We start from the raw sequence: 26,083 nt of genomic DNA, 5'->3' as shown, positions 1-26,083 counted from the left end.
GCCCTCCCCTCGCTGCCAAGCCAGCAGCCGTGCTGTGACATGCCGTGCCGTGCCATGCCATGCTGTGCCATGCCAATACACATTCCATATCCACACACCATTCCATGCTTCCTCACCCCTTCCCCACCTCCCCAGCACACCCCAAAGCCACGGCAGCAGGGTGGGATCAGGCCAGGCAGGCCCCATGCTGAGGGGCTGGGATGGGGTGGACACTGCTGGACCATTGGGCACTGCCCAGCACTGCCAGGTGGCAAGGGCTGACCTGCAGGGAGAGAGCAGAGTGGTCAGGGCTGGTGGTGACTTGGCCACGAGGTGACTCAGAGGAGCTGGTTTGGTGGCCATCGCCCTGAGGAAGCTTCCAGGGATGTTCCAGGGAGTGGGATGGGGACAGGGGAATGCTGGGGTGGCTGTGGGAAGAGGCCCCAGCTCTGCTCACACCAGAGCAGAGTTCAATTGGCAGAACAATTTAATTACAGGGACAACCCTAGTTCCTGGGCCTGGTCTGGGAAGGGTTTGCTCCAGGCACAAGCTCAAAGGCACTGTCCCCAATATCCCACCTGAGCCACTGCTCTCAGCATCCTCATACACCCAGATGTGCTGGAAATTTGGGTTTTTTCCCATTTTCCCCCTCCTTTAACCTGTACCCAGCCCTGCTGCACAGGGAGAGGGAGAAGAGAGACCTCTCCTCTTCCCAAGCCTTTGGCAACAGCATTCATGTGGGCAAAGGCAGCTGGAAGATTCCCTGCAGCTTTGGAAAGGATGAGCTGGATTCAGGTGGAATGACAACCAGAGTCTTTATTCCAAGAGTCCCTTAGGATGGTTGCAGACATACAGACACACGTACATATTTACACTCTTACACACCTCACAGAGTTTGAACCAATAAATTAAAACAAAAAGAGGGCAAGGATTTCGAGGATTCGTGGGGTTTTTTTCCTTTTTTTTTTCCCGCCATATAAGAACCAGCAGCTCCCCGAGGCGAGGCTGGGGGAGCCAGCTGGAGGATGGCAAACAGAAGTCAACAGGGACACAACCCTGGCCCAGAAGCTGCAGTGACAGTGACAGGGAGTGCTCTCCCAGCAGGTCACACTCTGGCTTCGATGCATTCCAGCTGGACCATCTCATCCAGCCGGCAGCCCTCGGCTTGGGCACAGTGGCTCAGGTGGGCACTTGGGCTCTCGGCACCTCTTGCTCTGGGGGTCTGAGGGCAGCCTGCTGCAGTCTGACAGTGAGGGGACTCGCACTCGTCCGAGGTAATGTCCGGCACGTCGTCCGACTGGCTGTCCGAGCTCTCCAGGTCGCTCCGGATGCTCTCAGGCTGGGCCAGGGTGATGTCCCACGTTTGGCTGGCAATGCAGTCCTTTTGCTCACAGCTTTGGTGTTTGCACGTCTGCTCCTGCTCGCCATCCTCCTCCTCTTCCTCTTCCTCCTCCTCCTCCTCGTCCTCCTCTTCCTCGTTCTCTGCCATTTGGGTGTGGACGTGCAGGGAATCCTCTGTGCTGCTGCCGCTGGCCAGCTGGTAGTGGCTGGGTTTGGCTTCGATGTCCACCTGGATCTCCATGTTATTGCACTCCCTGCAGGAACAACCACCCTCACGTTACTGGGAGCAGTTACTGGGCTCAACTGGGTGCCACATCGCTGTGCTGGGAGGATCACAGCTACAAAACATGAGCTCATCACCCAACGAGAGCTGCGGAACAGCAGCACTTGCTGCTCTCCTTGGATCCTCCTGACAGAGCCAGGAAATATCCCCAGGCTGAGCCAGGAAAGCCCCAGGGTCCCCCAAACTGCCAGAACAACCCCTGAGGCTGCTGGGCTGCACATTTCCTCCCCAGTCTCCCCACCACTCACTCCCAAATTGTTGCCAGCCCTCCTCCCCTGCAGGGAAAAGGATGGATCCCCTTGCCAGCGGCAGCAGAGCAGCCTGGTGCAAACACAATCATCCACCACCCACAGCAGCGCTCACAGAGAGGGGATTTTTCCAGGACATCCACCTCCAACACTCTTCTCAGCATTCCATATCCTCCTACCTGTCCTGGGGGTTGTAGGAGCTGATGATGGAACCAGCCATGGCTCGAGTGCTGGCATTGTCGCTGATCGCCCCCAAACTGACCGAATCCTTGGGGAAAATCTCCTTCTGGACATCTGCCTGGACTTCCAGCCTGCAGGAAAGAAGAGGATTCCTCAGAAATGTCCTTGAGGAGCATCCACCAGTCCCTGTTCCTCATGGGAAAGCAAGAATCCCTGTGAGCTGGCACAGCTCAGCATGACAGGATTTTAACCCCAGTGGTTGCTCTCCCTTATTCTCATTTTTGGCTCCATTTAGGCAAATTCATTCTGTTTTCCATGACGAAGGTAAAGCGGTGTTTACATCCATGACTCACACGATTCCTGCGAAGAGCTGATTTCCACGGATCTCAAACGGAGCCATGATTACATCCTGGCTGCCCTATCAACACGTGGCTCTAATTACCCAGCAAACTGACTCACAGGCAAGTTGGGAGGAAAGCTGTGGTGTAACCTCCTGACTTGGAGAGCCGTGATCCTGCTTGCTACAGGCAGCTGGAGAACAGGAAGCATCCAAGCCTCCAGGCTGGAGCAGCTTTAAGAAGGACGTGCAGGAGCTCTGTGCTGCTCCAAATTACCCTGAAGCATCAGCTGTGTGGTCTCAAGCTCAGGAGGGATTTGTCCTCCTTGCGAGGACTAGACTGGCACTGACTCCAGAAAAGGAATCATGGAACAGTTTGGGTTGGAAAGGACCTTAAAGATCATCTTGTTCCAATTCCATGGGCAGGGATACCTTGCCCTAGCCCAGGCTGCTCAGAGCCACATCCAACCTGGCCTTGGAACATCTCCAAGGGATCCCACAACCTCTCTGGGCAATCTGTGCCAGTGCCTCACCACGCTGGGTGGCACTGGGCTCCAGATCATCCTAGAACTGCTAATTCTACAACAGACCAAGATATAAAAATACAACCCCTAGACCAAGGCAGGTTCACTCACACTTCCTGTAAAGCTCCCCAAAACAAACCCACTCAACCCCAAGAGGCCTTGGGAATGGCTCTGCTTTTCCCAGCAGTCCACTTACCTGCTGTACTTCCCCTTGCTCCCCGAGAGGACTCCCCCACTCAGGGTGCCCCCCGACAGGGCGGCAAAGCTGGCGGTCTCGCTGTAGTTGCCCTGCATGACACTGAGCCCATCTGTGGGGCTGCCACTGGTGCTCAGCACACTGGTCAGCCCCTCAATGCTGCTTTCTCCAATGCTGGGGTTCTTCAGGGCTCTCCAGGCGTCGGCCACTGCGGGGATGGAGAGCACAGGGGTTGGAATTGGCAGCAGAAACGCTCGGCTGTGATGTCTCAACTCGGATTTGGGAGACATCAATACCTCTAAATATTTCATTACAAGAGTATTTTGCTTCACCCCCTTCCCTGCTCCAGTTATTACCTGTGATAGGTCCATCATCTTCGTCAAACTCGATTTTCACCCCCTTTCCATTGGCTGTGCTGACCCCACAGCCACCTCCCCGGCACAGCGAGATGGGCACGACCCCATAGACGTAGGCCAGCATGATGGGGACCCCAATTCCTGGAGAAGAGGATGAGCTGGGTTAGGAGGAGCTTAAGGACGTGTTGGGCAGACAGAAATGATTTTTAGGGACTCTCTCAGTTGTGTTTTTGCTGCTTTTAAAGGCCCCAGTTCACAGTTTTGTAGACAGATAGTGGAGGAGGCCTTTGAGCTGAGTGAGGGAACCCCAAGAGCACTGAACCCCCAAGATATCAGCACCAAAGCATGACAGGAGACAGCTCTGTGTGGCCAGTGACTCCAGGAGGGGCTGTGGCACAGGCAGTTGGTGCTCCAGCCAAGCCCTGGGCTGGCTCTGGGCCAGCCAGAGCACATCAGGATGAGTTTGGGTGTGAGACACAGCATTGTGCCTGAACAAACACACAGCTGCACTGACAAACTGCCCCTTGGCCACCCCCACGGCACAGGGCTGGGCTACCCACTTGTCTCAGGGGCTACTGGGCCAGCAGAAGGGGCAGGGCTGAGCCCACTTACCAACACTGACAGCAGCAATGACTGGGGAGGCAATGACAGACAGGGTGACCCCACCAGTAATGGCCAAGTTCCTCTTGTGCTTGGAGGTTTTCTTCCCCTCATACCTGCTGTGGATCTGATGGAAGAAAAAAGCACCAGGTGAGCACAGCAGACACCCAGAGGACATTGATATGTGATTTTACAGCCTTGCCAGCTGCATGAACCCTTAAAAAAGCTCATTTTGAGCACAGATCTCCTCACAGACCAGGTCTAGCAGGAAGGTCTGTGTTTAAGAAAAAGAAGCAACCACAAGTGCAGTGCTGATGTGCCATTCCTCCCCACTGTCCCTCAGTCCAGCACCACAGGATGGGCTCAAAAGGGATCCCTCTGGGTGCTCCTGGGGCAAGGCAGAGGCACGAGAGAAATGCAAAATGCATTCAGGAGAATTTGAGCCTGAAGGGCTACCAGGGCTATCAGCCACCACCTTCCCTCTGCCCACACAAAGCCCAGGAGATAAGAGAAGTTTGGAAAACGGAATTTTGGTTCTGTGACGAGATCCACCCTTCCTATCAGCTCTGAATTTCTGGTCAGATGCCCCCAGCACGCCCCAAACCCTTCTGCCCCCCACACTCACCTTCCTCCCAACATACACGGGGATGCCAATGACCATGGCAGGAATGGCAATGCCAGCGATGAGGGAAATGCCGACAGGAGCTCCGATCAACGTGCCCAGCTGCCAGAGAATCTTCTTTTTACGACTCCATGGCTTTTTGCCCCAGAATGTACAGCCAGAGGGGCTTCATGGAAAGGGGAAAAAACTGTATTAACATGCCAGCAGTTGCTAAATGTTCCTGAGAATCCCAAGTTCAACTTCCACGTGAATAAAAGGCAAAACTTAGGAAGCAGGTAGACTACACAAATAAGTTTTTTGTCTTTTTTCCCCAAAAGGGTGAATATCACACTACTGGGTCTATGTTTAATATCCAGTACACCACAAACTCTCAAAAGCAATTGTATCAGGAGGTTTTTTAGTGTGGGGAAAGCATCTGAACACTACAAAGTGGGAACAAAGTCCACCTCTTCGGGTCAGAAACAATAAAATTTCTCCAGCTGATTGCTGAAGCAGGAGAATAAAGTCCAACACAGGCAGTCAACCCATCCACACAGGCTGAGAGAGGCACGTGCTGCTGCCCAGCTCACCTGAGGTAATGCAGATCCGAGATCTCCTTCATGCAGAGCCAGCAGAACTCGCAGCCACACACAGCACACGTCATGTGGTTGCAGCTGCCATCGTTCATCTTGATGATGTAAGCACTGCAGCGAGGGCACGGCTTGATGTCATCAGCTGCAGGGAAGAAACATGGAAATTCAGTTGGGATCTCTGCTGGGATGGTGAAAAATCACCCAGGGGAAGCTCACTGTGGATGAAAAATCTTTTGTTTTCTGTGCAGCAGAATGTCTGTGCTGATCACAGGGTTGGTTTGTGTTGGGTTTATCTCAGAGAGGATAATATTGATGTGACAGACCCCACTGACAGCAGGGACTGGGAACAACAGCCACTTTGAAAGGCTTGTTCTAATCTGGAATGGGATTTAATCCAGAATTCATGCTTAAACACAGGGAACAGGTCATACCTGCCCAGCACAACGAGCCATTACTGAATTGCTCCACTGAGGTGATTCATGGGCCAAGAACAACACAGCAACTGGGAGAACAGGAGAAACCCCAAACCTGGCCTTTGGGGCAGCAGGGGCTGCAGCCACACACAGCTGCAGAGGCTGCCCAGGCCCCAGGCTGCTGCTGGCAGAGCAGGATAAGGGGTTTTCATCCCTTTCTTAATTCAGAAGTCATCTGATCGTGGTTATGCAATGGCTGTGCAGTGGTTCGGGGCTCTGCTGGCCCCTGCAGAGCTCAGCAAGATGAGATCCAGCTGTGAGAGCCCAGCTCACACCTTATTAATCACCACGCTGGATCCAGCACAGCGGGGTGGGGAGAAACCACTGTCTCAAAACCCTCCCTTTCCATGGCTAAGTGCCCCTCCTGGCAGGGATCTTTTTAACAGGATAGAAAAAACTCACACACTGGGTTTTTCTGCTGGCTGTGGCAGTTATCTGTGCTGTCCATGATTAGGGTTCTCTAAATTGGGGCATGCTGGACCTCGGCACACCACTAAGCCACCCCAGAACCACCCACGACAGCTCCACACCGAGTGAATTGACATTTAAACTCTTTGCACAGAAGGGAAAAACAAGATGCTTTGTCTGGGGGTAGGGCAGGGCTTTAAAAAATGGCCTCACTGCCCACTTCCAGAGTCAATACAGTTATTTTTAAGGAACACAAACTCAGCAGACACAGCAGCTCCTACCAGGCAGTGGAGGAGCCTGTGGGTTGGCATTTTTTTTTTTGATACCTGACATTACCAACACCTAAGAGTGCACAGAGCAGACAGAGCTCCCCACACTCAGCTGGCCATGAATTACTGAATTCATTGCTGCTCTTCACAACCACACCAGGGAAATTTGAAGCTGCAACGGTAAGAAAGTGACTGCTTGTTCAGGGTTTAGATCAGCAAAAAAGCAAGAACATCCAAGATCAAAAGAGCCACAAGCAGGGCTGGGGCGGATGAGGGAGTTGCCGTGACACAAAAGGACCCAAAAAGCACATCATCACCTACTGATCTGTTTAGCGCTCTTGGAAGAGATCAGATGTGTTCTAACTGCACAGGAGGAGGGGAAATGACTCTGAGTTTCACAGCTGCTGGAGACACTCAGTGCTCTGACATCTCCCTGCTTCGAGGGGAGCGAGGTTTGTGTGTTTGTGTGTTTTTCTAAACACACACAAACAACTGAGCAACCAAAAAATCAGGGTGTGCAGGGCAAGGAGTTAGAACCTAGTGAGCCTCTTTTAATTTGAGATATTTTAAGAAAAATAGCTAAATCCATACCCGGCCCGGACTCCTGTCCGTAGCTGAGGCCCGAGGTGTGCTTGGTCCGTACCCGCAGGGTCTGTGCCCGCTGCTGCCGGGCCATGTCACACGTTTGGTTGGGGTGCCAGATCTGCTTGCAGTGGTAGCAGAACTCTGTCTGGCAGCCATCCCTCTCGCAGGTCAGCTTGGGGCAGCTGGCACAGCCGTAGGCGATCACGGCGTACCTGCAGGGGGAATGGAAACACAAAGTTAGCCAGGGAGAGGCTTTTTCTTCAGCTGTCCAGCAGGGCAGCTCACCCAGAGCCACCAGCCCAACCCTCCCAGCTCATTTCTGAGCACAGCAGCCTCCACACCAGACACATTTCTGCACGTTCCAGGCCTGTGGCTCACGCTGCAGGGCCTGAAATTAAGCAGTGCTAATTGGGTTACACGGGGTAGGGACCTTTCATGCAGGCAGTTTGAGATCCTGAGTTCTCTCCTCGGTAACTGCTGGCAGTTCTCACTGCCAATTCAGATTTGTCTGGCCCAGCTAACTCCTTGCTGTTTCCTCCTAGGACAGGCTCAGGCTGCTCTTTCCAGGCACACACATCCCTCATTTCCTTAGGACAGACCTATGGGAAAGCTGAGGTTGTCCTGGGCACTTTTATCAACTGAATGATTCTAAAAAAGTGGAATAATTGTTCCTTATGTGCCTATGTCAACAAGAAAGCTCCCGTCAATCTCCTCAATTTTTTTTCAACAGGACCTTCTTTACCAAAGAGTGGTGAAGAACAATGCCCTGCCTTTGGAACAAGCCAAAATTGGAGTAAAATCATCGAGTGAGAGGCCAGGTTCAACCAGCTCCCTTCTGACAGCAGTGTGACACTCCCAGAAGGAAGTGTCCTGTGCACACGGAAGTCTGAGCAGCATCACCAAAGCACTGCTACAAAAATCTGACAGTCACTGAGGATGAGGCTGTTCCCATTGCTGTGAGCAATTCCAGAAGTGCCTTCCCAGTCCTGCAACACCCATACGGCAAAGGGTGTTTTTGTTGCTCATCCTCAGTATTTTTGTTAGCGGTCAGAGGGAGAATAACTCCTATTTAGGGCTTCAAATTTAGAGCTCGTGTGGCTCGAGTTGTATTGCCTCTTCTTCTCAGAGGCAGCAGCGTGAGAACCACTGAATGTGTCATACCACAATGATTCATATCCCGTGGGAGTTTGAGCAACTTCATCCTGCCAGGCTACGGCATCATCGCCAAAGAAACAACATCTGAGGGCCGGGAGGCACGGCTGCAGCTCTACCTGGGCATCCACACAACTGCACCTGAGCCCAGCAGGAGGAGAGGCAGGCAAATCCCATCCCTGGAAGTGTCCAAGGCCAGGCTGGACAGGGCTTGGAGCATCCTGGTCTAGAGGGAAGTGTCCCACTCCATGACTGGATGAAGTTTTAGATCCTTTCCAACCCAAACTCTGTGTTTCTATATGATAATTTCATGATGCAGATGGCCCAGGGGGGTTGGGAGGGACAAACTTGATTCCTGCTCACCTTGTCTAAGGAATATCCCACTGAATGTCCTCACCCTTCAGTCTACCCTTGGCAAAACAGAAAGGAAAAGCTTCATTTGCCCAGCTGTGTTGTGACACTGCTATTTCAAACCATAACAGCAGGCTAGGAGAGCTCAGTGAAATATATTAAGCAACCCCACACTCTAAATTAACTCCTCACTCAAAACGTTGGGTTTTTTTAAACACTCAAGAAATTAAAACCATCAGCATTTATATTTTATTGCTGGAGCTGAAATGGCAAATATCATGCACGAGCCCACAGCTGTGGTGAAAGAAGCTCCAGGACTGCCTATTGGGGGAAAAAATAACACATCTCCACGTCAAGGTCAACTAGAAAGTGGGTTTTGAAGTGAAATGCTGAGGAATTATCATGGCAGGACGTGGATGGACAGTGGTTCTCCTCTTCCACTGACCTCTGACACATTCCTGGCTTAAACGGCAACAATCCCAGAAGATGAGAAGGGAAACTGATTTTTCCTCCCTGAGTTTTCCCCACAAAACTATGTGAGTGTTTTCCTGAGACCCCAGGAATCGCATTTCCAGCCCACTCCTTGGACAGCCACGAGTTTCCTGCGTCCCTCCTCCTGCCCATTCACGGATCTCAGCCCACACAGCTCCGTTTTCTTTAAAGGTTCTGTCATTCTCCCAAGCTTTTTGGGAAGGCTGAAGTGTGACAAACACTAGACAGCGATACCACCTGATTGTAGCAAGGGGGGAAAAAAACAAAGCTGCAAACACAGAAAATGATATGTTTTGCGATTGATGGCGCATCAATTGACCAGGGTTTCCATGGCAACACGCACCGGTGTTGTGTTCTCCTCCTCCTCCTCCTCCCGGGCAGCACAGCCAGGTTTTTTCATTTAGGAAACGCTGCGGGATGTGAGGAAGGCAGGATGGATATTCCAGGTTTGTCTGTCACAGCCCTGCAGCCCTTTGATGCCACCACCTCGGTGGGGGTGACAGCCAGGGATACCCCAGCCCTGCACACCTTGGTGGTGTTGGAAATTATAGAACTTTAAAAAATTTTTTTGGTAAATTCAGAGGGGTTTGGTTGCCTTTGTCCAGGGGGAGGGGAATTGAAGTTTCTCTTCAAAAGAGGTGAGGTTTGATGAGCTGAACATGGACAGATTGGGAATAGCCAGGAGGTACAGAGGAGATAAACAAACACTAACAGACATCACCCCCTGGTGTGGCTGGAGACACCTGGTCTGGGAAGAGATCGATAAGAGAACCAAAGAATGGGGACCGAATTAGCATCAAAGGGATCAATAACCAATAGGAGATTGAATACTAAGCGTTGTGTATTTTAAGACCAACTGACGTGAATTTCTTTGGGGTTTTGATGTGTGAAAACGTGGAAAGTCTGGTAAAGAACCAGATGTGATGACAGGATTTTCACTGCACAGCCCAGGCGTGCGTGGATGAAACAATTTCTATCGCACATCCTGGGCTGAATAAAGCAATGCCTTGATTCTCTGGCGCCGAGAAGATGTTGGAGAGTTTGTGTTTTTCCCGGGGTTTTGGTGACAGTGGTGGGTGACATTCCGTGCCAATCATCACTCTGCCGTGCCCCCAGCCCTACCTACTCCCTTACTCCACCACTACTACAGCGGGGAAAGCCCGCTGTAAATAATTCATACCCTGATTTTACATAAGCACAGCCACACAAGCTCTGCTGGGAAGAATGAATAGGGTGATTAATTCCTCTCCCTGCCGGAGGGCTGATTCCAACAGCCTTTGTTCCACACACCAGCAGCGCTGGTCCACGAGAGCTGTCTCCAACATCTCCAACAGTCCCCGGGTCGCTTCTTGCCCTTCAGGGCAGCTGGGAGGAGGATGCCAGCAGGTCACCTGGCTCATCCTGCTCACTGACTAACCAGGGAGGAGGCTTTTGCTCAGAGAAAGAGCCGTGTGTGACAGCAGCCTGCCCAAACCCCCCCAGAGGAAGCGATCAGGCTCAGGCTGGGTTGCTGTCACAGAGGCAACGCCCTCCGGGCCGGGCTGGAGTTGGCTCCTTCCAACCAGCCAGCCTGGGTGACGTCGCTGTTTGTACACCTTTTCCTGGGCACAGATAACATCACAAAAGTCAAGGAGCTGAGATTCGGTGAGCAGGAACCGGATTTTCTCTCGCTGGTTACCAGCAGAGGCATTCCCTCCGCGACAGCACAATCTGTTCTATCTCCCTGATCTGATCCCCAGCGCCGCTGAAATATCAAGATCTCGCACTTGATTTGGCTTCTAAAAGGAGCAAAGGTGGTGTTTGCTGCTAACTTCACCCTCTGAAGGGAGCAAGCCATTATACAGGATGCTCAAGAGGCCGTGAAATGGGTAACCCGAGCCAGGTTCACTGATTTGCATAGGATGCCTATTACAAGGCTCTGATTAAATCTTCACAATCCTCCCACCACCTTTTCCATTCCGACTACTAGGTCAGACTTTCCTTTCATGTTTCTGCTACCCAGAATTGCCATCCAAGCTGAGTTGCAGCTCAACTTCACAGCACTTCTCTTAAGTTCCCCGACAAAGCCCTTTTCCAGGCAGCTCTGGCTCACGCCCAAAACAGAAACCTAACAGAGCTCGTTTAAAAGAAAAGGGAAGAGAAAATGAAAGCAACACGCTCATAACTACACAGTCATCGAGCTTGGCTGGGCTGACTTCTGGACAGACAGACGTTTTCTCACTTGGGCAACGGACAATGAGTCAACATCACTCCTTTTTGCCATGTATTCACGTCCTCACTGGGAAAAAGTGACTGGTTATGGTTCCTTTTTCCCCACTACCGGAGGCTGCAGCGTTGTCCCCATGCACTGTCCCCAGGGCTGGCGGCAAAACACACAGCTGGGAAACTCCACACTTCCCATTTGTGCAGAAAAAGAGGTTTCTGTTAAATTGGGGAAACAATGGCTCAGCTAAAACCCCCTTCAAGTTGTATCACTCCTACCCGATTTGTCTGTGTTTTCACAATGCCCAAGGTCAAATCCTGGTGCTCTAGAGAGATAATAGGGATAGATGGAATTCTGGTACCCAAGGCCTATCAGGCTGTAGATAAGCAAAGAACCCCTGCAGTGAGGGCTCTTCATGGGGCAAAGTAGGACCAGAAGTGTATTAGCAGCAGCACCCTTTGAGGGTGAGCCACCCCTCCCTGTGCTGACCTGGGATCCACGTGGGGATGGGCAGGACAGTGGGTCTCAGGGCCATCCCAGCTGAGATGCAATCCCCAGGACATCCTGGGACAGTGGCTCCCACCTCACCCAGCTATCCCAGCACGTGTTGGGGACAGCCAGCATCCCTCCAGGGCGGGTGTCTCCTTTCCCCAAGACCTCCCACGACAGACAGACGGGAGGTTTCCTGCTGCCAAGCTGTCCCACGATGGAGAGGACAGGGTTTTCCCCCTCCCCATGCTGTCCCACCATGGAGAGGACAGCACCCTACGGGGACACCGGGTTCCCCACTCCCCAGGCTGTCCCGGGATGGGGAGAAGAGCAGATCCCGTTCCCCCGGCTGTCCCAGGACGGGAAGGGCAGCACCCCACGGCCAGCCCGTGTTCCCCCAGCACTCACCCGCAGTCAGGAGCAGGGCACCAGCGGCAGTCGGGGTCGGCGGCGAGGCAGCGGCGCAGCATGAACTCCTCGTACTTGGCCACGAGGTGCGGGGAGTCGCGGAGCAGGCGGCGGATGTCGGCGGGGTTGAGGCGCTCGCTGCACTCGGGGCAGCAGATGTTGACGCGGGACTCGGTGATCTCGATGCGCAGGTACTGCCGCAGGCAGGCCCCGCACGACCGGTGCGGGCACGACAGCAGCCTCGGCGCGTTCTCCGCCGGCTGCCGCACCAGGCACAGCGGGCATTCCAGCTCCTCCTCGCCCTCCGGGACCACCGGAGCCTCCTCGGGGGGCGGCGGCGGCGGCGGGGGTGGCGGGGCGGCGGGGGGCGGCGGCGGGGCGGCCGGGGGCGGCTCGGCCTTGGCGCGGCGGCGGCCGCCCGCGGCGGAGGCGGCGGCGGCGGAGAAGACGCTCTGGAACGAGAGGCGGCGGCGGCGGCCGGGCTTGGGGCACTTGGCGGCGGCCGAGTGGATGGACGAGGAGCGCGGCGACTCGGAGTCCCGCTCGGAGCCCATGGCGGCGAGGGTGGCCCGGCGGTGTCACCGGCGGCGGGGTCCGAGGTTGGAAGCAGCGGATCGGTGCGGGGGCTCCGGGCGCCGCGTCCCGCCGGGCGCTGCCTCGGCCGCGCTGTAACGAAAGCGGCGCCGGGGCCGGGTGAGCTCAGCCCCGCCTCGTCCCGCCCCGCACCGGGCGCGGCTGTCGCCGTCGCCATTTCGGTTGTGGGCAACGCCCCCGGGCAGCCCCGGTGTCTGCCATGCCTGTCCCTGTCCCGGGGCTGCGGTGCCCTGAGTGGCTTTGAACTATCTTAGTGATGGAGAGCTGAGCCCTGCTCTGCTTGTGGGCTCCCCTCAGTACCCCCAGCCCCTCAGCGCCTCCATCTCCCCTCAGCGCCTCCATCTCCCCTCAGCCCCTGGCTCCCCTCAGCGCCATTGCTCCCCTCAGCACCATTGCTCCCCTCAGCGCCCGACTCTCCTCAGCATCGCGATTCCGTCATCGCCCCCGGCTCCCCTCAGTGCCCCCATCTCCCTTAAACAGCCCTGTCTTCCATCAGCCCCCCATTTGCCCTCAGCGCCCTGGCTCTTCTCAACACCTGGCTCCCCTCAGTGCTCCCGTTTTCCCCTCAGCACGCTGATTCCCTGAATATCCCATCTCCCTTTGGACAACGCTCTCAGGCACATGGTGGGGTTCCCGAGGTTGGACTCAATGATCCGGATGGATCCCTTCCAACTCGGCTTATTCCAGGATTCTCCCTTCAGCTCCCGATCTCCTCTCAGCCCCTGACTCCCCTCAACATCCCTCCCTCAGCACTGCCATGGCTGCTTCACCTAGGGCCTGGAATGGGGGGAATCTTCTGCCTGGACTATGCAGAAAAAAAGGTTTCGGTTAAAAAAAAACCTGGGGCAATTTGCTTTTTAACATCTCTCATCAAAGAGGGGTGTCTGTAACCTCAGGATTCCACTCTAAATCCATCCATCCCAATGGAGCACCTTGTCCCTCATTATGTGTCCCTCATTGTGTGTCCCTCCTTGATAACGTTTCTGAAGATCATATAAAAATTTACTCAGCTGGGAACTCCTCCCCGAGTGCCAGGTTTAGAGGCACTGAAACTACAACCCACATTCTTACTGCACTCATGCAGAAAGTTAAAAGCCTCCGCTTCCTTCCAGGGTTCCCCTATGCCCAGAGGGGTCTGCCAGCCTCATATCCCATCCAAAGGCAGATAAACTAACAGGAAGGATGCTGCTTTTTATTATGCTGGGGAGGTGAAGCAGAAAGATCTGCTGTGTCTACGAAGAGCCTCTTAAATCAGCACAGAAGGAGCTGCCTTGCCTTAGACTGTCAGCTCTGCCTGGACAGACTGTGGTTATTCATGTGACAAGTGTGGCTCCATCACTGTCTCCCAGCTATTGCCATTCCTGAAATCATCTCTCTCAGCAAAGCCTGTTTGCATGATTATTATTACCGAGATCCTTCTAAGAGCTGGGATGGGAATGAGGAGCCTGGATTTCGGTGCTGGTGTTGCTAGATTGCTGTAGGCAAAGACCCCAGATCTGTCGGCACAGCAGGGATAATGATGACACTTCCCTGTCTGATGGGTGAATGAAGGCACAGAAGGCAGAAATCACCTGCACAAATGAAGCTTCCTCCTCTCATGAATGCCCTGCAGCAATCCTGCTTTTCCCTGTGCTCCTTTCCATTAATTCTGTGCCTGCCATACACCCTCCCTTACTGCTTATCCCAAGATGTCTGCTACACCCAAGTCCTTCCCTGGAGATTGCATTCCCCAGACATTTGTCAGTTTTTCACATTCCTGCCACAGCTCATGGGGCTTTGGACCAGCTGGAAGTTTTGGACCACACTTAGGCTTGGCCTCAGAGTGGTAAATTCCTGCCTGGGATCAAAAACCCTGTTAGTTAGCAAGTTAATTTGGCAAGGGCCAAACAGCTCTGCTCCAAGAGAAGCAGGGATGCTATGAGGGTGTCTGTGGAGCACATTGTCCCTGAGCATAGAGTTGCTGAGCTGTGGTCCCTGGACAGGCATGAAGATTCTTAACATTTCCCTGACACTTGTGGTGTGGAGCTCCCAGAGGAAAAGGATCCTTTTCCTTGGGAAAGGAGGGCCAGATGAAGAAGAAAAAGATGTTGTAATGGCGTAAAACGAGATTATATTAAAATTAACTATTAGTGTCTGAGACAAGCCAGGTATGAGGCATCTTTAAATGGCTGTTGCTGCCCATCTGTAGCAAAGACTGTCTTGCTTTGATGATTTCACTAGAAAAAATCACACTCTTGACTGAAATAGAGAAACCTGAACAGGACTCGTGTGTGGGACGGATCTCCCAGACAGCGCTCTGCCAGCTCAGCCCTACGTCCTCTGCAGCACAGGAGCACAGACTGTAACTAATTGTGGGAAGGTTTCAGCTCAAAAGCTAATGTGAGACAGGCCTGAATTACCGGTAGTGCAGACACAGAGAGACAGAGAGCAAAACCATCTGGAGTTCCTGGGAAAGGCATCGGCTTGCAACGCGCTGGTGGGGCAGAAATGACTCTTCATTCCCTTATATGAGGAATCACGATACCAACAGGGCTGGGGGAGGCCAGGGTAAAGCAGAGTGACTTCAGAGCTATCTTCCCTGCTCCCAAGCTGTGCAGAGCTCTTACCAGTGGTTAGATATTTGAGGGAATTCAGTGCTTTTTTGGAGTCCTGACACACAGATTTCCAACTGTCCGGACCCTGCTGTGGTCCAGACATCACAGCTACTTAAAAACAAGTTCTCTCCATGGCTGAGGTGTTTCTCCATGGCGAGTTTCCACAGCCCTTGCCAGGAGCAAAGGCTCCTGCTCAGCGTGTTCCTGACTAGCAGTTTGAACCCGGTAGTTTGTTTTGATTCAAAAAAAAACCACCCCAAAACAAACAGCCAGGAACTGGAAGGAAACGGCAGGAAAGCAAGCTGCCGGGGAGAAAAGGAAAGAGGCTGATTGGAAGGTCACCGGATTGGGAGTGAGATCAGATCAGCCCCTCCCCGGAGCTGCAGGGAAGCTGCCACCAGCCCGACCGTTAAACTGGGGGATATTTGAAAAGATAAACCCAAAGCAAACAAACAAAAAAGATACAGAAGGCGGGGGCCGTGGGGGGGGGGATTCAAACGCTGCAGCGAATCATTCTGCAAATCCCAGCTCCAATAGGCAAATTTGCTTTTGCTTACGCTGGCAGAAAGCTAGAAGACTGCTGACTTCCGACCCCGCTGGATTTGGCACAGGCGACTTTTAAAGCTGCCTGAAAGCGCCGTATCCCCCAGGAAGGCTTCCAGGGAGAAAGCTTTGTCCAGGCACCGGTTGGAGCCACCCCACACTGCCCAGTGCCGTTCCCAGCCTGGATGGAGCCGCTGGGGGAGGCTGAGCAGGGCTGGACCTGCTTTTGGGAGGTATTTCTCTTTCCAGAGAAATACCGCCGTCACCCACACCCCAAAAACCCCTTGCGGAGCAGAGTGACAGCTCTGTCGCTGTCGAGGAGGAAGAGCTTCTGGTGATGCAATGAAAATTCCCCTTGGTAATTCAGAGAGTGAAAGCAGGGGCTGGGCTGCCGGGAAGGGATTGTGAAACCCAGCCTGGGAGTGTTTGCATGGAGGAACTGGGGTGTGCCTGGCCGGGAATATCGCTGCGGTGGGACACTGGCAAGCACGTCGGCTTGGGTTTGCAGCCGATAAAATTGAAATTCCAGCTCCTACCACATCCCTTTTGCCCACCGTCCCCCCTTCCTGGTTACCCAAATATCGCAGGTATGGTAAATACCTGCCTGTTGCTTTCCTCCCTGGCCTGCAGGACACGGGGGGTGTTGAAATATATTTCAGGACACTGCCCTATGAGCTATATTTCATATCCCTGCCTTAAACCTCCGAGTGTGAACCCCTCCCCAGCACTGACTCTTTTATCCAGAATTCCGTAGGTCTCCTAGGGGTTTCTCCCATTTTCCCCAGGCAGGGATAGGGGGTTATTCAAGGGGGACACACTGCATTGCAGGGCAGATGGAGTTCAGAGAAAATCCAGCTCGTGTTGCTGCTTGCTGATAGCAATGGAATGGGGGAAGGAGGGGAGCAGCTTTACGCCAGCAATTCTTCCTTGTTTTTGCACAGGGACATTCGGGAATGACTCAGCTCTGGTTTTGCTGGGCAGGCTGAGACCTTTGGCCCTATTAAGGTGGGACAGCCAGGGCTGTTAAAGGGATCCAGGTGCATCAGGGTGCCAAAATGCAGATGGCAGTTTCAGGGGTCTTTCTGCTGGGACCCACCTGAGAGGTGCTGCACTCACAGCATCTGGAGGAAGACAAAAGGGACAGACAGATCCAAGTAGCACAGAGATCATTTTAAACCTCTCAGAGGTGCAGTGTGAGGTCTCACCCCAGCTCCCTGCCCTGAAGAGTTGTGCCTGGAGCATGTGGGCTTCCCTACTCCTCTTCTTGGGGTCCCACCTCCAGAGCAGGGATGTCAGTCTTGGCCTGCCTGAGGCATTCAGCAAGGCTTAACCCCGAGAGAGCCTCGAGCTCTGCGGCGAGGGACGCTGAGCATTCACGGGGAGCAGCTGTGATTGCAAGAACTGAAGCTCATTGGGGTCATTTTCTGGCAGGGCCTCGGGGAAGCTCTGGGTCGTAATGACATGCACTGTGATCGTTTGTCAGATGGAGATGTCATTAACGGCCACTCATGTCTCTCCAGGGAAGACACCAGTGGCTGGGGAGGGCTCTCCCCAGTGTGCACACTGCACACACTCGCTGGCTCTATCCAGTTAGTTCATGTTCTGTTTGCCTCTCCTGGTCCCCTGAGATGTGTTCAGGGAAGGAAAGATATAATTCTGCTTGACTCCTCTTTCCTCTGCTGGATTTAACAAAGATAGACGTTCTTTCAAATGAAGAGGGAGAGGCAGGAGATGGGAGCTTTGGGACCAGAATTGCAAGGCTCTTCCAAGAGGACTTGTTCTGGTTTAGTCTGTGGTTACACCTCCTCTCCCCTCCATCTCCCCATCCCACTCTGCTCCCTCCTAACACCCACACGCACAGCAATCTTCCACTCCCTGCTGTGACTTTCCGGGGAAGAGGCTGTCATGTGAAATCCTGGGAGAGAGCTACCACATGGAGCTCTCTCTGAAAGCATCACAACAGGCCTCGCAGAACAGGCCGGCAGCCGGGGGAACGCTGCGCTCCCCCTCCCCGAAATCCTGAGCGCTCCTCTCATGGATGGCAGGTGGGGGGAGCGGGGAATCATCTTGTAAGCTTGGGAGCCGCCTACACACATGGCAAGTCTTGTCAGCAGCTGATAAAAGAGGTGGGAGGTGGGGAGATTTCGAGGGGGAAGAATGTGGAGGCTCTCATGCCCACGTAGCTCCTCCGTCCTGTCTCCTCCAGGGCTCCTGCAGCCGGGTTGGCCCCGTTGGTGACACACGTGCATTGAGGAGAGACCCCAAAAAGGGACTCGGATGTACTTCAGCAATGACGCAAAGGTAGGGATCATTAAGCAATTACTTATAATAGTATTCTGACATGCTTTCCCCCTCTACAAAAGCAGCATTTCCTTTTGTAATAAAAGCACAGGCTGTTCTGGGTTCTTTATTCACCTCCACGCTCACTGTACAGCTTTGGGGATAGAAGTGACAATGATCCCTGCTCTCAAGTCACTGCTTCCCAGTGACCTGCTACCCTTCATGATTTATAACTGAGAAGGTTTAGCACTGTAGGATGCTGCCATCAGGATAGGGCTGGCCAGATCCCTATAGCAGGAGGAAGGAGCTAGACTCCCTCCTCACCTGAGTCATTAAACAGACAATTAAGTGTTTGGTGTTGGCATAAACACAGGCAAATTAATCACTGGAGAAAACCCCAGGCTGGCTGTGGTTAGAAGGTGGTGGTGACAAACACCTGTGACAGCAGAAGGCCAAGGGGCACAGAGATGGCATAGTGTGGCGTGGCAGGAACTCTGGCTCTGGAGTATCTCCCTAATGGCAGCTGGTTTTTGGGATGCTCAGCATCTTGCAGGGCATGAGCAAACCTGGCCACAGCAGAGGTGCCACGATCAAGGTGAAATCTTCAGGAGGAGCACTCATGGAGAGCTAAGGAAGAGTTTGTTCTGCCCTTCAGAGAGCAGATGCACAAGGCAGAGCTCTGGCACAGGGTTTGATTTCTGCAAGGAGAACAGAGTGAGGCACTGGCCTGGTTTCCAGGAAAGGAGAACAGTGTGTCACAGAGAAGGCATTGAAAAGACCTGAGGCTTCTGCCTCAGCTTTCTGTCTTACTCCTGCAGACACGTGGGTGCTTGGGAGTTCAAAGGCTGAACTGGAGGCTGTCCTGCAGCTGGCAGAGGACAGGAAGCTGTGGGCTTCTCCTGCAGAGCTGCTGGAGCAGAGACCACAGAGGATGTCCCTGTCTCTGCTGGAGATCCCCGCTCGGCTCAGCATCAATCCCTGCAGCGCTGACCTTTGCAGTGGGAGTGTGGGAATCCGAGATGGATGGGAAGGCTTGGTACAAGGCACTATCTCCAGCACCCAGACCTCCCAAAAAACACTGTCAGCCCTTCAGCAGCATCTCAACACCTCACAGGATCTCTGAGATCCTCTCCAGCTTGTGCACTCCACAGCACAGGTAGGGCTGGGCACACCACACGTTTCCTCCAGCCGACCCACCCATTTCCTATTTTCTGCAGACATGACAACTAGTGAGTTAATCCTGCAGGCCATAAACTAAGCTGTATTAGCAGACACCATCTGTCCTTTTTCATTTGCTGATGCACGACCTATTTTGCTGTGTAGTGGAGCAGGCACTGCAGTTTCGGGGCTTGCATGTTGCAGTGTCCCTGTTGCCAGGGCATAATCTGCTGCTCACAGTGACCTGCTAGTGGGAGAAAACTCCAGTGAACTGAGCACCACTGGGACCTGCTGCTGTGGGCAGGTGGTGGGTGAAGCCTGTCCCTGTGGCTGCTTGGCCTCCAAGGAGGTTTGGGCTTCAATCCCACAAAGCACCTGGGAAGGGAAATGTCTCAGTGGAATTTCCAAGGATAAGAGCATAACTGCCTTCACCAGGGTCTCCTGAAGCCCCTTCAGCAGTGGCCACATCCACATTCCCTCAATTGCCAGGAGGTCATGGAGAGACCTGAATTCTCATCCTGAAGTGGGGTTTTTGGGAACAGGCCATGTGGTGAGCTCAGCATTGCAACCATGCTGCTCTGGCCTGGGGTAATTCCCGTGCTTTACAGAGCTGAGCAATGGCAATCACACCAGGACAGGGAAAGACAGGAAGAGAACTCTTCCTTTATCCCTCTGGTCGTGTCTTGGAGCATTGTGGTGCCCCTTATCTGGGTACAGAAGTACAGACATTGTGAAAGGTCATAAAACCATCAGGATTTTCCAAGCCAGTTATCATTATTTGACTTAACTAGCTCTTGAGGCAATTCCAAAGGTTAGTGCCTCGTTGCAAGAAGCCTCCTGAATTTACCAGCTTTTAATTTAACTCAGCGCTGGTGACAGAAATTTTCCCTGAGCTCTGAAACAAAAAGCCAGGAAATTCTGTGGTTGTGTGCTAAGGAGTCAGGAGGGAGCTTAGAGCAGGGCTGGGTGCTAACACACTCATCTGTTCCTCAGAACCAGGATGATCACTGCTCACTGACCTCTGAACTCCCAAAATCATCAGCCAGGGAATTTTCAGCTTCCTGCCTCGCTGCACAAAAGCGGAAGAGAGTGTGGAAGGAATTATTCAGACTGACCTTGGTCTTAGCCAGACCACTTCTTTCTGAGTTAGCTCAGTTGAATTATTTGGGTTTTCCAAGGAACTCTCAAGCTGCTGGGTAGGATGTGGCCCAAATCCACCCCCTTCTGTGCAATCCTCTGAGTGACCAGTGCTGGCTGTCACAAGCCCAGCGCCACTAAGCCAGCCTGGAGTCCTTCCCCTTTCTTCCTAGTCCTGCTCTTTTCTTTTAGAAACTGGCTCAGGCTCTGAACCCTGGAGTTTCCTACCCTGCTGCGGCTGAAATCTGTGGTAATTTCTGCACAGTCTCACTGCCTGCAGAGGTGTTGACCCCTCTGCTGAGCTCTGTACCCTCAGTTTCCAGCCCTGCTGCCTCCCTCCTGCCTTAAGCTTTGCCCAGTGTTCCTTTGTCCGTGCTGTGGACACTCTGCATCAGATTTTACAAGAAATAATGACTTTCCACAACATGCCCTGATGTTTCTGCAAGCTGTGCTCCCCATCCTGTGCTGGGAAGAGGAGAGCTGGTGTCAGGATCTGTGTGCTAGGAACAGATTGACACTTTGGGGTGTAAATCCCACTGCAGGACTGATCCCAACTTTTCTTCTTTCTCTCTTTGTGCTTTGGGAAGAGAACTGGCTCAAGAATTGTATTGATCTCAGTCCAGGAACAAACATTCCCCTTCCACAGGCCACAGCCTCTCCTGTGTGTCATGTGAGGAAGAGGAGCAGGGAAGAGCAGTGCTTTGCCAGGACTAGAATGTACCCAAAGCTATGAGTGTTGTCAGGAGGTGGGAAGAGGAAGAAAGAGCCTGTGGTCAGCCCTGGAAAGGGCAGTTCCTGCCGAGAACTGGCTGGGGAACATTCCCATTTTCATAACCAGCAACAGCTGTCAAAAGGGGAAAGAAGAGTGATCCTGGACCCTGCCAGCAGCACCTCTTGCCTGCAGCCGGGCTGGGAGAGCAGAGAGAGCTCCCAGCACAGCCCTCTGGCCCCGCAGCAAGGAAAACGTGTGTCATTTTCCAGAGGGCTGAGCCAGCACTAACCAGGTGGGGAATGTATGAGCCTCTCGCTCTGAACATGTGCTTGCTCAGGGTTCCCTTGTCCCAGCTGAGATCTTTCCCCAGCCAGACCTTTGGCTGCCAGGCCCCTGCTCAGTCTGGGGCTGCTCCCCCTGTGCTCTGTTCTCTGCAGCAGAACAAGGTGGGAAAGGGGAGGGGGGAGCTGTAGTTGGTGTCTTTCATTCCTGGGCCAGCCTGGAAAGGCAAATGGGGTTTGTTCTGCTGGGTTTTGCTGCTGACCCACCCCTTCCTTCCCCCAACCCGATGCCATGACCACAAGCCCATTCTCTCTAACTTCAAGCACAACCCACCTTTACCACAGCCAGGAAATTCCTCTTCTCCCTCCCTCCTCTCCCTCAGCCCTTCACCATCATGAGAAACACTCGTTCCTCTCTGGGGCTTGTCATCTGTGGGTTGTCTTAACCAGTGTTTGAGCAAACTACCCCCTGTGCTGCCTCAGGCTGGGCTGTGCACAGCAGAAAATTGAGTAGGAGGTTTCTGGGGCGATCAGTGTGCACTGAGACCTCAAATGCTTCTCTGAAATCAGGCCCTGCTGTTGTTCCAGAGCGTCCTTCTAACAGGGAGGCAGCAGCCTCTCTGATCAGCCGTGCCATCTCTGATCCAGGCTGCCATCCCTTTTCCCCTGAGCACCAGGAAAAGTCCAGTGCCTGACACTGAAACAGCAGTAGCTGCCAAGAGCCTACCAGCTACCCTCTGAGTTACAGGATCCCTCCCTGCAGTCTCTCAGGAGGAGCTGTCAGCAAAAACAGCCCTATTTAACCAAAGCAGAGACAGCCTGGCTTTACATGGCCTCCCTCTGCCTTTCCCTGCTCCCCTGGAATCAGGCATTCTTTGGGAAAAGCCTCTCAGGGCAGCACTGACTCCTGTGTTTCTCACTAGGCGTGAAGCTCAGCCGCAGCAGCATGCTGTGGTTCACGTAGCTCTGGGTCCTGTTCCAGCTATTCCTGCCTGCTTTCCATGGATCTCCCACAGGATTCCCAACCCAGCACCCAGGGGTGCTCCCTATCCCCAGGACAGTGCCCTCAGCATGGGATGAGCAGCGAAATTGCAGCTGGAGAATCTGGCAGTGGACGTGGAGCAGAGCCCTGTCCCTGGGCTGAGGACCAAGAATGCCTCTTTCCCATCCGACACGCCAAGACTCTGAGCCCTGCCAAACCCCAGTGTTTGTTCCTGCGTTTGGCAAGCAAGGGATGGCAACAAAAGCATGTGCGAGGCAGAAGGAGTTCAGTGAAGGAGGGAAGTGGGTTTCTCTTGGGTCTCTGTGACCTTTTCTGGTTTGGAAAGAACAGAGATGTGCAGAGATGCTCACAATGCACAGCAAGGCTGTTTCCACTGCCCCGGCAGCAGAACAAACCTCGTGGCCTCCTCCAGTCACGGGAAACTGGAGCCCAGAGCCACAGCCCAGCCTTTGGCTGCTGGGGTGGAACCAGAAATCCAGCTCCAGGGAGTCGGTGCCTTTGCCTGTTTGCAAGGAAAATTTATGTGCAGCCATGGAACCTTACTATGGGCGCCTTGTCTTCCAGCCCTGGTTCTCTGGGCTACAGCTCCTGCTGTGGGATGGGAACAATTTTTCTTCAGCTGGCAGCAGCTGAGCCAAGTTGTCTTGGAGTCCATGGACTGGGAGTTATGTCAGCAATGCCCTTGGCCATGAGGATCCCATTGACTCTCCTCACCTCCCTCCTTAGAGAAGCAAGCACAGAGAAGGAGCTGTTGGGACAGAGCCGAGAGAAGGGCTGAGACTGAAGAATCCAATGACTCCAGTGATTTTTCCGTGTGCTTCCAGCCCTTATGGCTTAACCTCAGACAGAAAAAGTGGTGCTGGCAGGAGGAAAGAAAAGGTGTGGGGTTCTGTGCAGGTAAATCAGGAATGTGCCTCGATCCTCCCAGAGCTGAGAGTCAGGAGCAGGTTTATAGCAAAGATAGAAGAGCTGATTTGGCCAAAGGGATAATATTTCTGTTGGGAACCAGAGAACTATTGATTACTCAAGTAACCTCAACTATTTAACAAACAGCTACCTCAGCAGAGAGAAATTTCAGCCTGGCTTTAGGGAGAGGATCGAGGGGACTCCAGGGTGGCCAGACAATAGTGAGAATGTGTATTCCCACTCTCCTTGACTCTCCTTGCTGCACTGCTGCCCTGCCTGCTCCCAGTGGTACCAGATAAGGAATGAAAACAAACACAAGGTAGGTGCCTGTGAGTGCCCCTGACAAAGGAACGGGAAAACATTCACTGCAGTGGAATCATGGCCAAGATAGACTGTGGAATAGGAAGGATTAAAATGTCTCACAGGATCTGGCTCAGCTCCCAGGGCCTTCTCTGGACACTGGCACAAAGGCAGCTCCTCCCGATGCTCTGGGTCTCTGCAGAGGTTTGCTCATCCATAGCACTTTTCCCAGGAGGGAGCACAAGTTCCCAGTTCTTGTGTTTCTGTGCTATTGTGTGCCTGGCAGTGACAGCCTGAGGTGGGGGCTGAACACACAGGTAACAGAGCATGGCTGTGGGGACAGGGTCACACGAAGGCTCCGGGAGCATGTCAGAGCCTCAGCTGCTGCAGCTGATGTGCAGATGCCAGGCTTTGTAATGTTCACATGATCATCTCTTTTGCAGTGTAGGCAAGTATGGGGGAAAGCAAGGAGAGCCAGCTGAGCCATGGAGAAGGTCAAGGACTATGAGGGGGTGAGTTGGCCTTTCTGTATGTAAGAAGTCTTGGTGCCATTCCTGCACCTCATTTTGAATAACCTTGAAAAAAAATCAAGTTGGAACATGACTTTGAAGCAGTCCCACTGCTAGTCATGCAGAACCACAACCTCGGGGATGAAACTGCAGAACAGCAGTGTTAACTCCTCCCTGCACCCTTCCCAAACTGGCCCTGGGAGCCCGGCTCAGGCTGTGCCCAGTGAGGTCCCACTTGGAGTGGCAGGGCCCATTCTGAGCTGGCTCCTTCCCAGCACAGCTGCCCTGGGCAGAGCTGAGGGCTGGCACAGAGCAGCTGTTGGGCCCTCCCCTCCCTGCCTGTCCATGCCAGAGGCTTGGAATGCAGCTGGCCCCACTGCCACCTGGGTGACAGCACTGCCTGTCACCCTCCAAGCATGGGGCTCCCACCCCTTTCTCCCAGAGAAACCCCATAGAGCAGCACAAGCTGTTGCTGTTGGCAGTTTCCATCCCATAAGCAGCAGTATGGCCACCTGGGCCACTCCCAAGTGGTCCCAATAGACTCAGCATCTGAGCCTTGGTGGGGAAGTATCCTGCATCATACAGCAATTGCTTCCCTAATTAAAGCATATTTATGTTCCTTGTTGCAATTATACTCTCAAGCATTCCTGGCTGCATTTCTCCGTGGCCCCACTGGGTCACAGCCCCCAACCTTTTAAATGACTTGGGAAATGTGTTATTTCAACAAAATGATTGTGATGGGAGCATTGGCCTCTCACTGTTCTTGGGTTTCAAACAAGGTTTCTGCTTTGTGCCTCTTCCATCTCCACCCCCATACTGGTTTCTGACACCCACAGGGGTTACCAGCACTGGGCTTTTGATCCCAGATGTGCTTTCCTCAGTCAGATCCCCACTGAGAATCCTGACAGGCCAGAATCAGGTTAGCACAGATGACTGGGGTGCTCACAAACTCATTTTCTAGTTTGCTAGGGCTGAGTGTAGGTGTAGAGTCCCTACACCCCGCTGCTGTGGGATCAGAGCTGGGAACCCACATGCATCAAGGAATGAGCCCAACTCTTGGATGAAGAAGAAAGATGAAATTCCACCCAAGAGCACACAGATGTGGCTGGGCTGCTGCAGGGCACAGAGGTGACTGTCACCCTTGCTCCCTCCACTAACAAAACAGATCCCGTTATGCAACCGTTGTGCTAAAAGGCAGCACGGCATCCAGAGAGGCTTCAAGGACTTTGTTATTTTGCCTTCCAGGCCTGCAGATCCTCAGGATCCACATCCAGAGAGCTCCTGGCAGTGACCATGCACCTGGCTGCCTTCCCCAGAACTCTTGGTGCTGCACAGGCAGGGTGAGTGCTGAGGCTGCTGGGGATGTGCAGTTTAGGATTCCCACCACAAACGCGCTGCTGGGCTCGGTCCCAGTGCACCAGCTCTGCTCACAGCCTGCTCTAAGATAGATGCAGCTCAGGGGATTTGGTCTCAAACTTCTGATTCATTTCACCAGTGATCTGTGCTCTAATCCCTTGGGAGAACTCTGCTCCCCTTCTCCAGACATGGACCAGGGCTGCTCCCCAGTCCCATTACCCTGTTCTGGAAGTGCAGGTACTCCTGGCTCTTCCCAGTACAGCATCAGTGACACACACACTGCTATCCTGGGGGGAAGCACCTGCACCACTTTCTGCACCAGCCAGCTGGGCTCTGACCTGGTCTCACTGTCCCACAGCCAAGCCCTGCTGTGCCAGGCTGTTCGGGCATTGTATAATATTCCCACTGCCCAGGAGCCATCCCCCAGCAGCACATCCCCCGAGAGATGCCGAGGGAGGCACAAACTCATGGAGCCCCCCTGCCCTGCTGCCCCCGAGCATCCCTTACCTGTCCCCGGAGCCCACTCCCGGTGCAGCGCTCTCCCCTCCGCAGTCTCCCCGCTCTCCCTTTCCCACTCCCCTTCCCTCTGCGCCACCTCCCCGCGTGATGTCACCGCAGCCCGGCCCCCGCAGCCTCCCCAGC

General features: G+C 53.6%; 1 protein-coding gene and 1 long non-coding RNA gene across 2 annotated transcripts; one reads left to right on the top strand and one right to left on the bottom strand.

Moving 5' to 3' along the window:
- Positions 1-769: 769 nt before the first annotated feature.
- Positions 770-26,031, bottom strand: RNF19B (ring finger protein 19B). The gene is made up of 10 exons (XM_085081264.1): positions 25,949-26,031; positions 12,069-12,734; positions 6,980-7,185; positions 5,236-5,380; positions 4,670-4,832; positions 4,057-4,171; positions 3,445-3,585; positions 3,089-3,296; positions 2,031-2,162; positions 770-1,574 (listed from the first exon to the last, which is right to left on the bottom strand). Exons 2-10 carry the CDS (start codon positions 12,620-12,622, stop codon positions 1,085-1,087), a joined length of 2,154 nt encoding a protein of 717 aa, XP_084937390.1. The 5' UTR covers positions 12,623-12,734; positions 25,949-26,031; the 3' UTR covers positions 770-1,084.
- LOC146427758 (uncharacterized) lies at positions 13,058-26,083 on the top strand. The gene is made up of 3 exons (XR_014856295.1): positions 13,058-16,157; positions 18,006-18,100; positions 25,331-26,083. It is a non-coding gene; the product is annotated as an uncharacterized LOC146427758 (long non-coding RNA).

The sequence above is a fragment of the Lichenostomus cassidix genome, chromosome 23, assembly GCF_008360975.1.
Source record: "Lichenostomus cassidix isolate B80296 chromosome 23, HeHo_3.0, whole genome shotgun sequence".
Classification (NCBI taxonomy): domain Eukaryota; kingdom Metazoa; phylum Chordata; class Aves; order Passeriformes; family Meliphagidae; genus Lichenostomus; species Lichenostomus cassidix.
The sequence above is the reverse complement of the archived record's forward strand: the minus strand, read 5'-3'. Positions and strand labels throughout refer to the sequence as shown.

Bases quoted from the DNA above. Each gene is read 5' to 3' on its own strand.
- RNF19B (XM_085081264.1), bottom strand. From the start codon at position 12,622: ATGGGCTCCGAGCGGGACTCCGAGTCGCCGCGCTCCTCGTCCATCCAC. The intron at 4,833-5,235 runs GTGAGCTGGGCA...CTTTCCATGAAG, and splicing joins TCGGATCTGCATTACCTCAG to CCCCTCTGGCTGTACATTCT. The intron at 2,163-3,088 runs GTAAGTGGACTG...TCTTTCCTGCAG, and splicing joins AGCAAGGGGAAGTACAGCAG to GCTGGAAGTCCAGGCAGATG.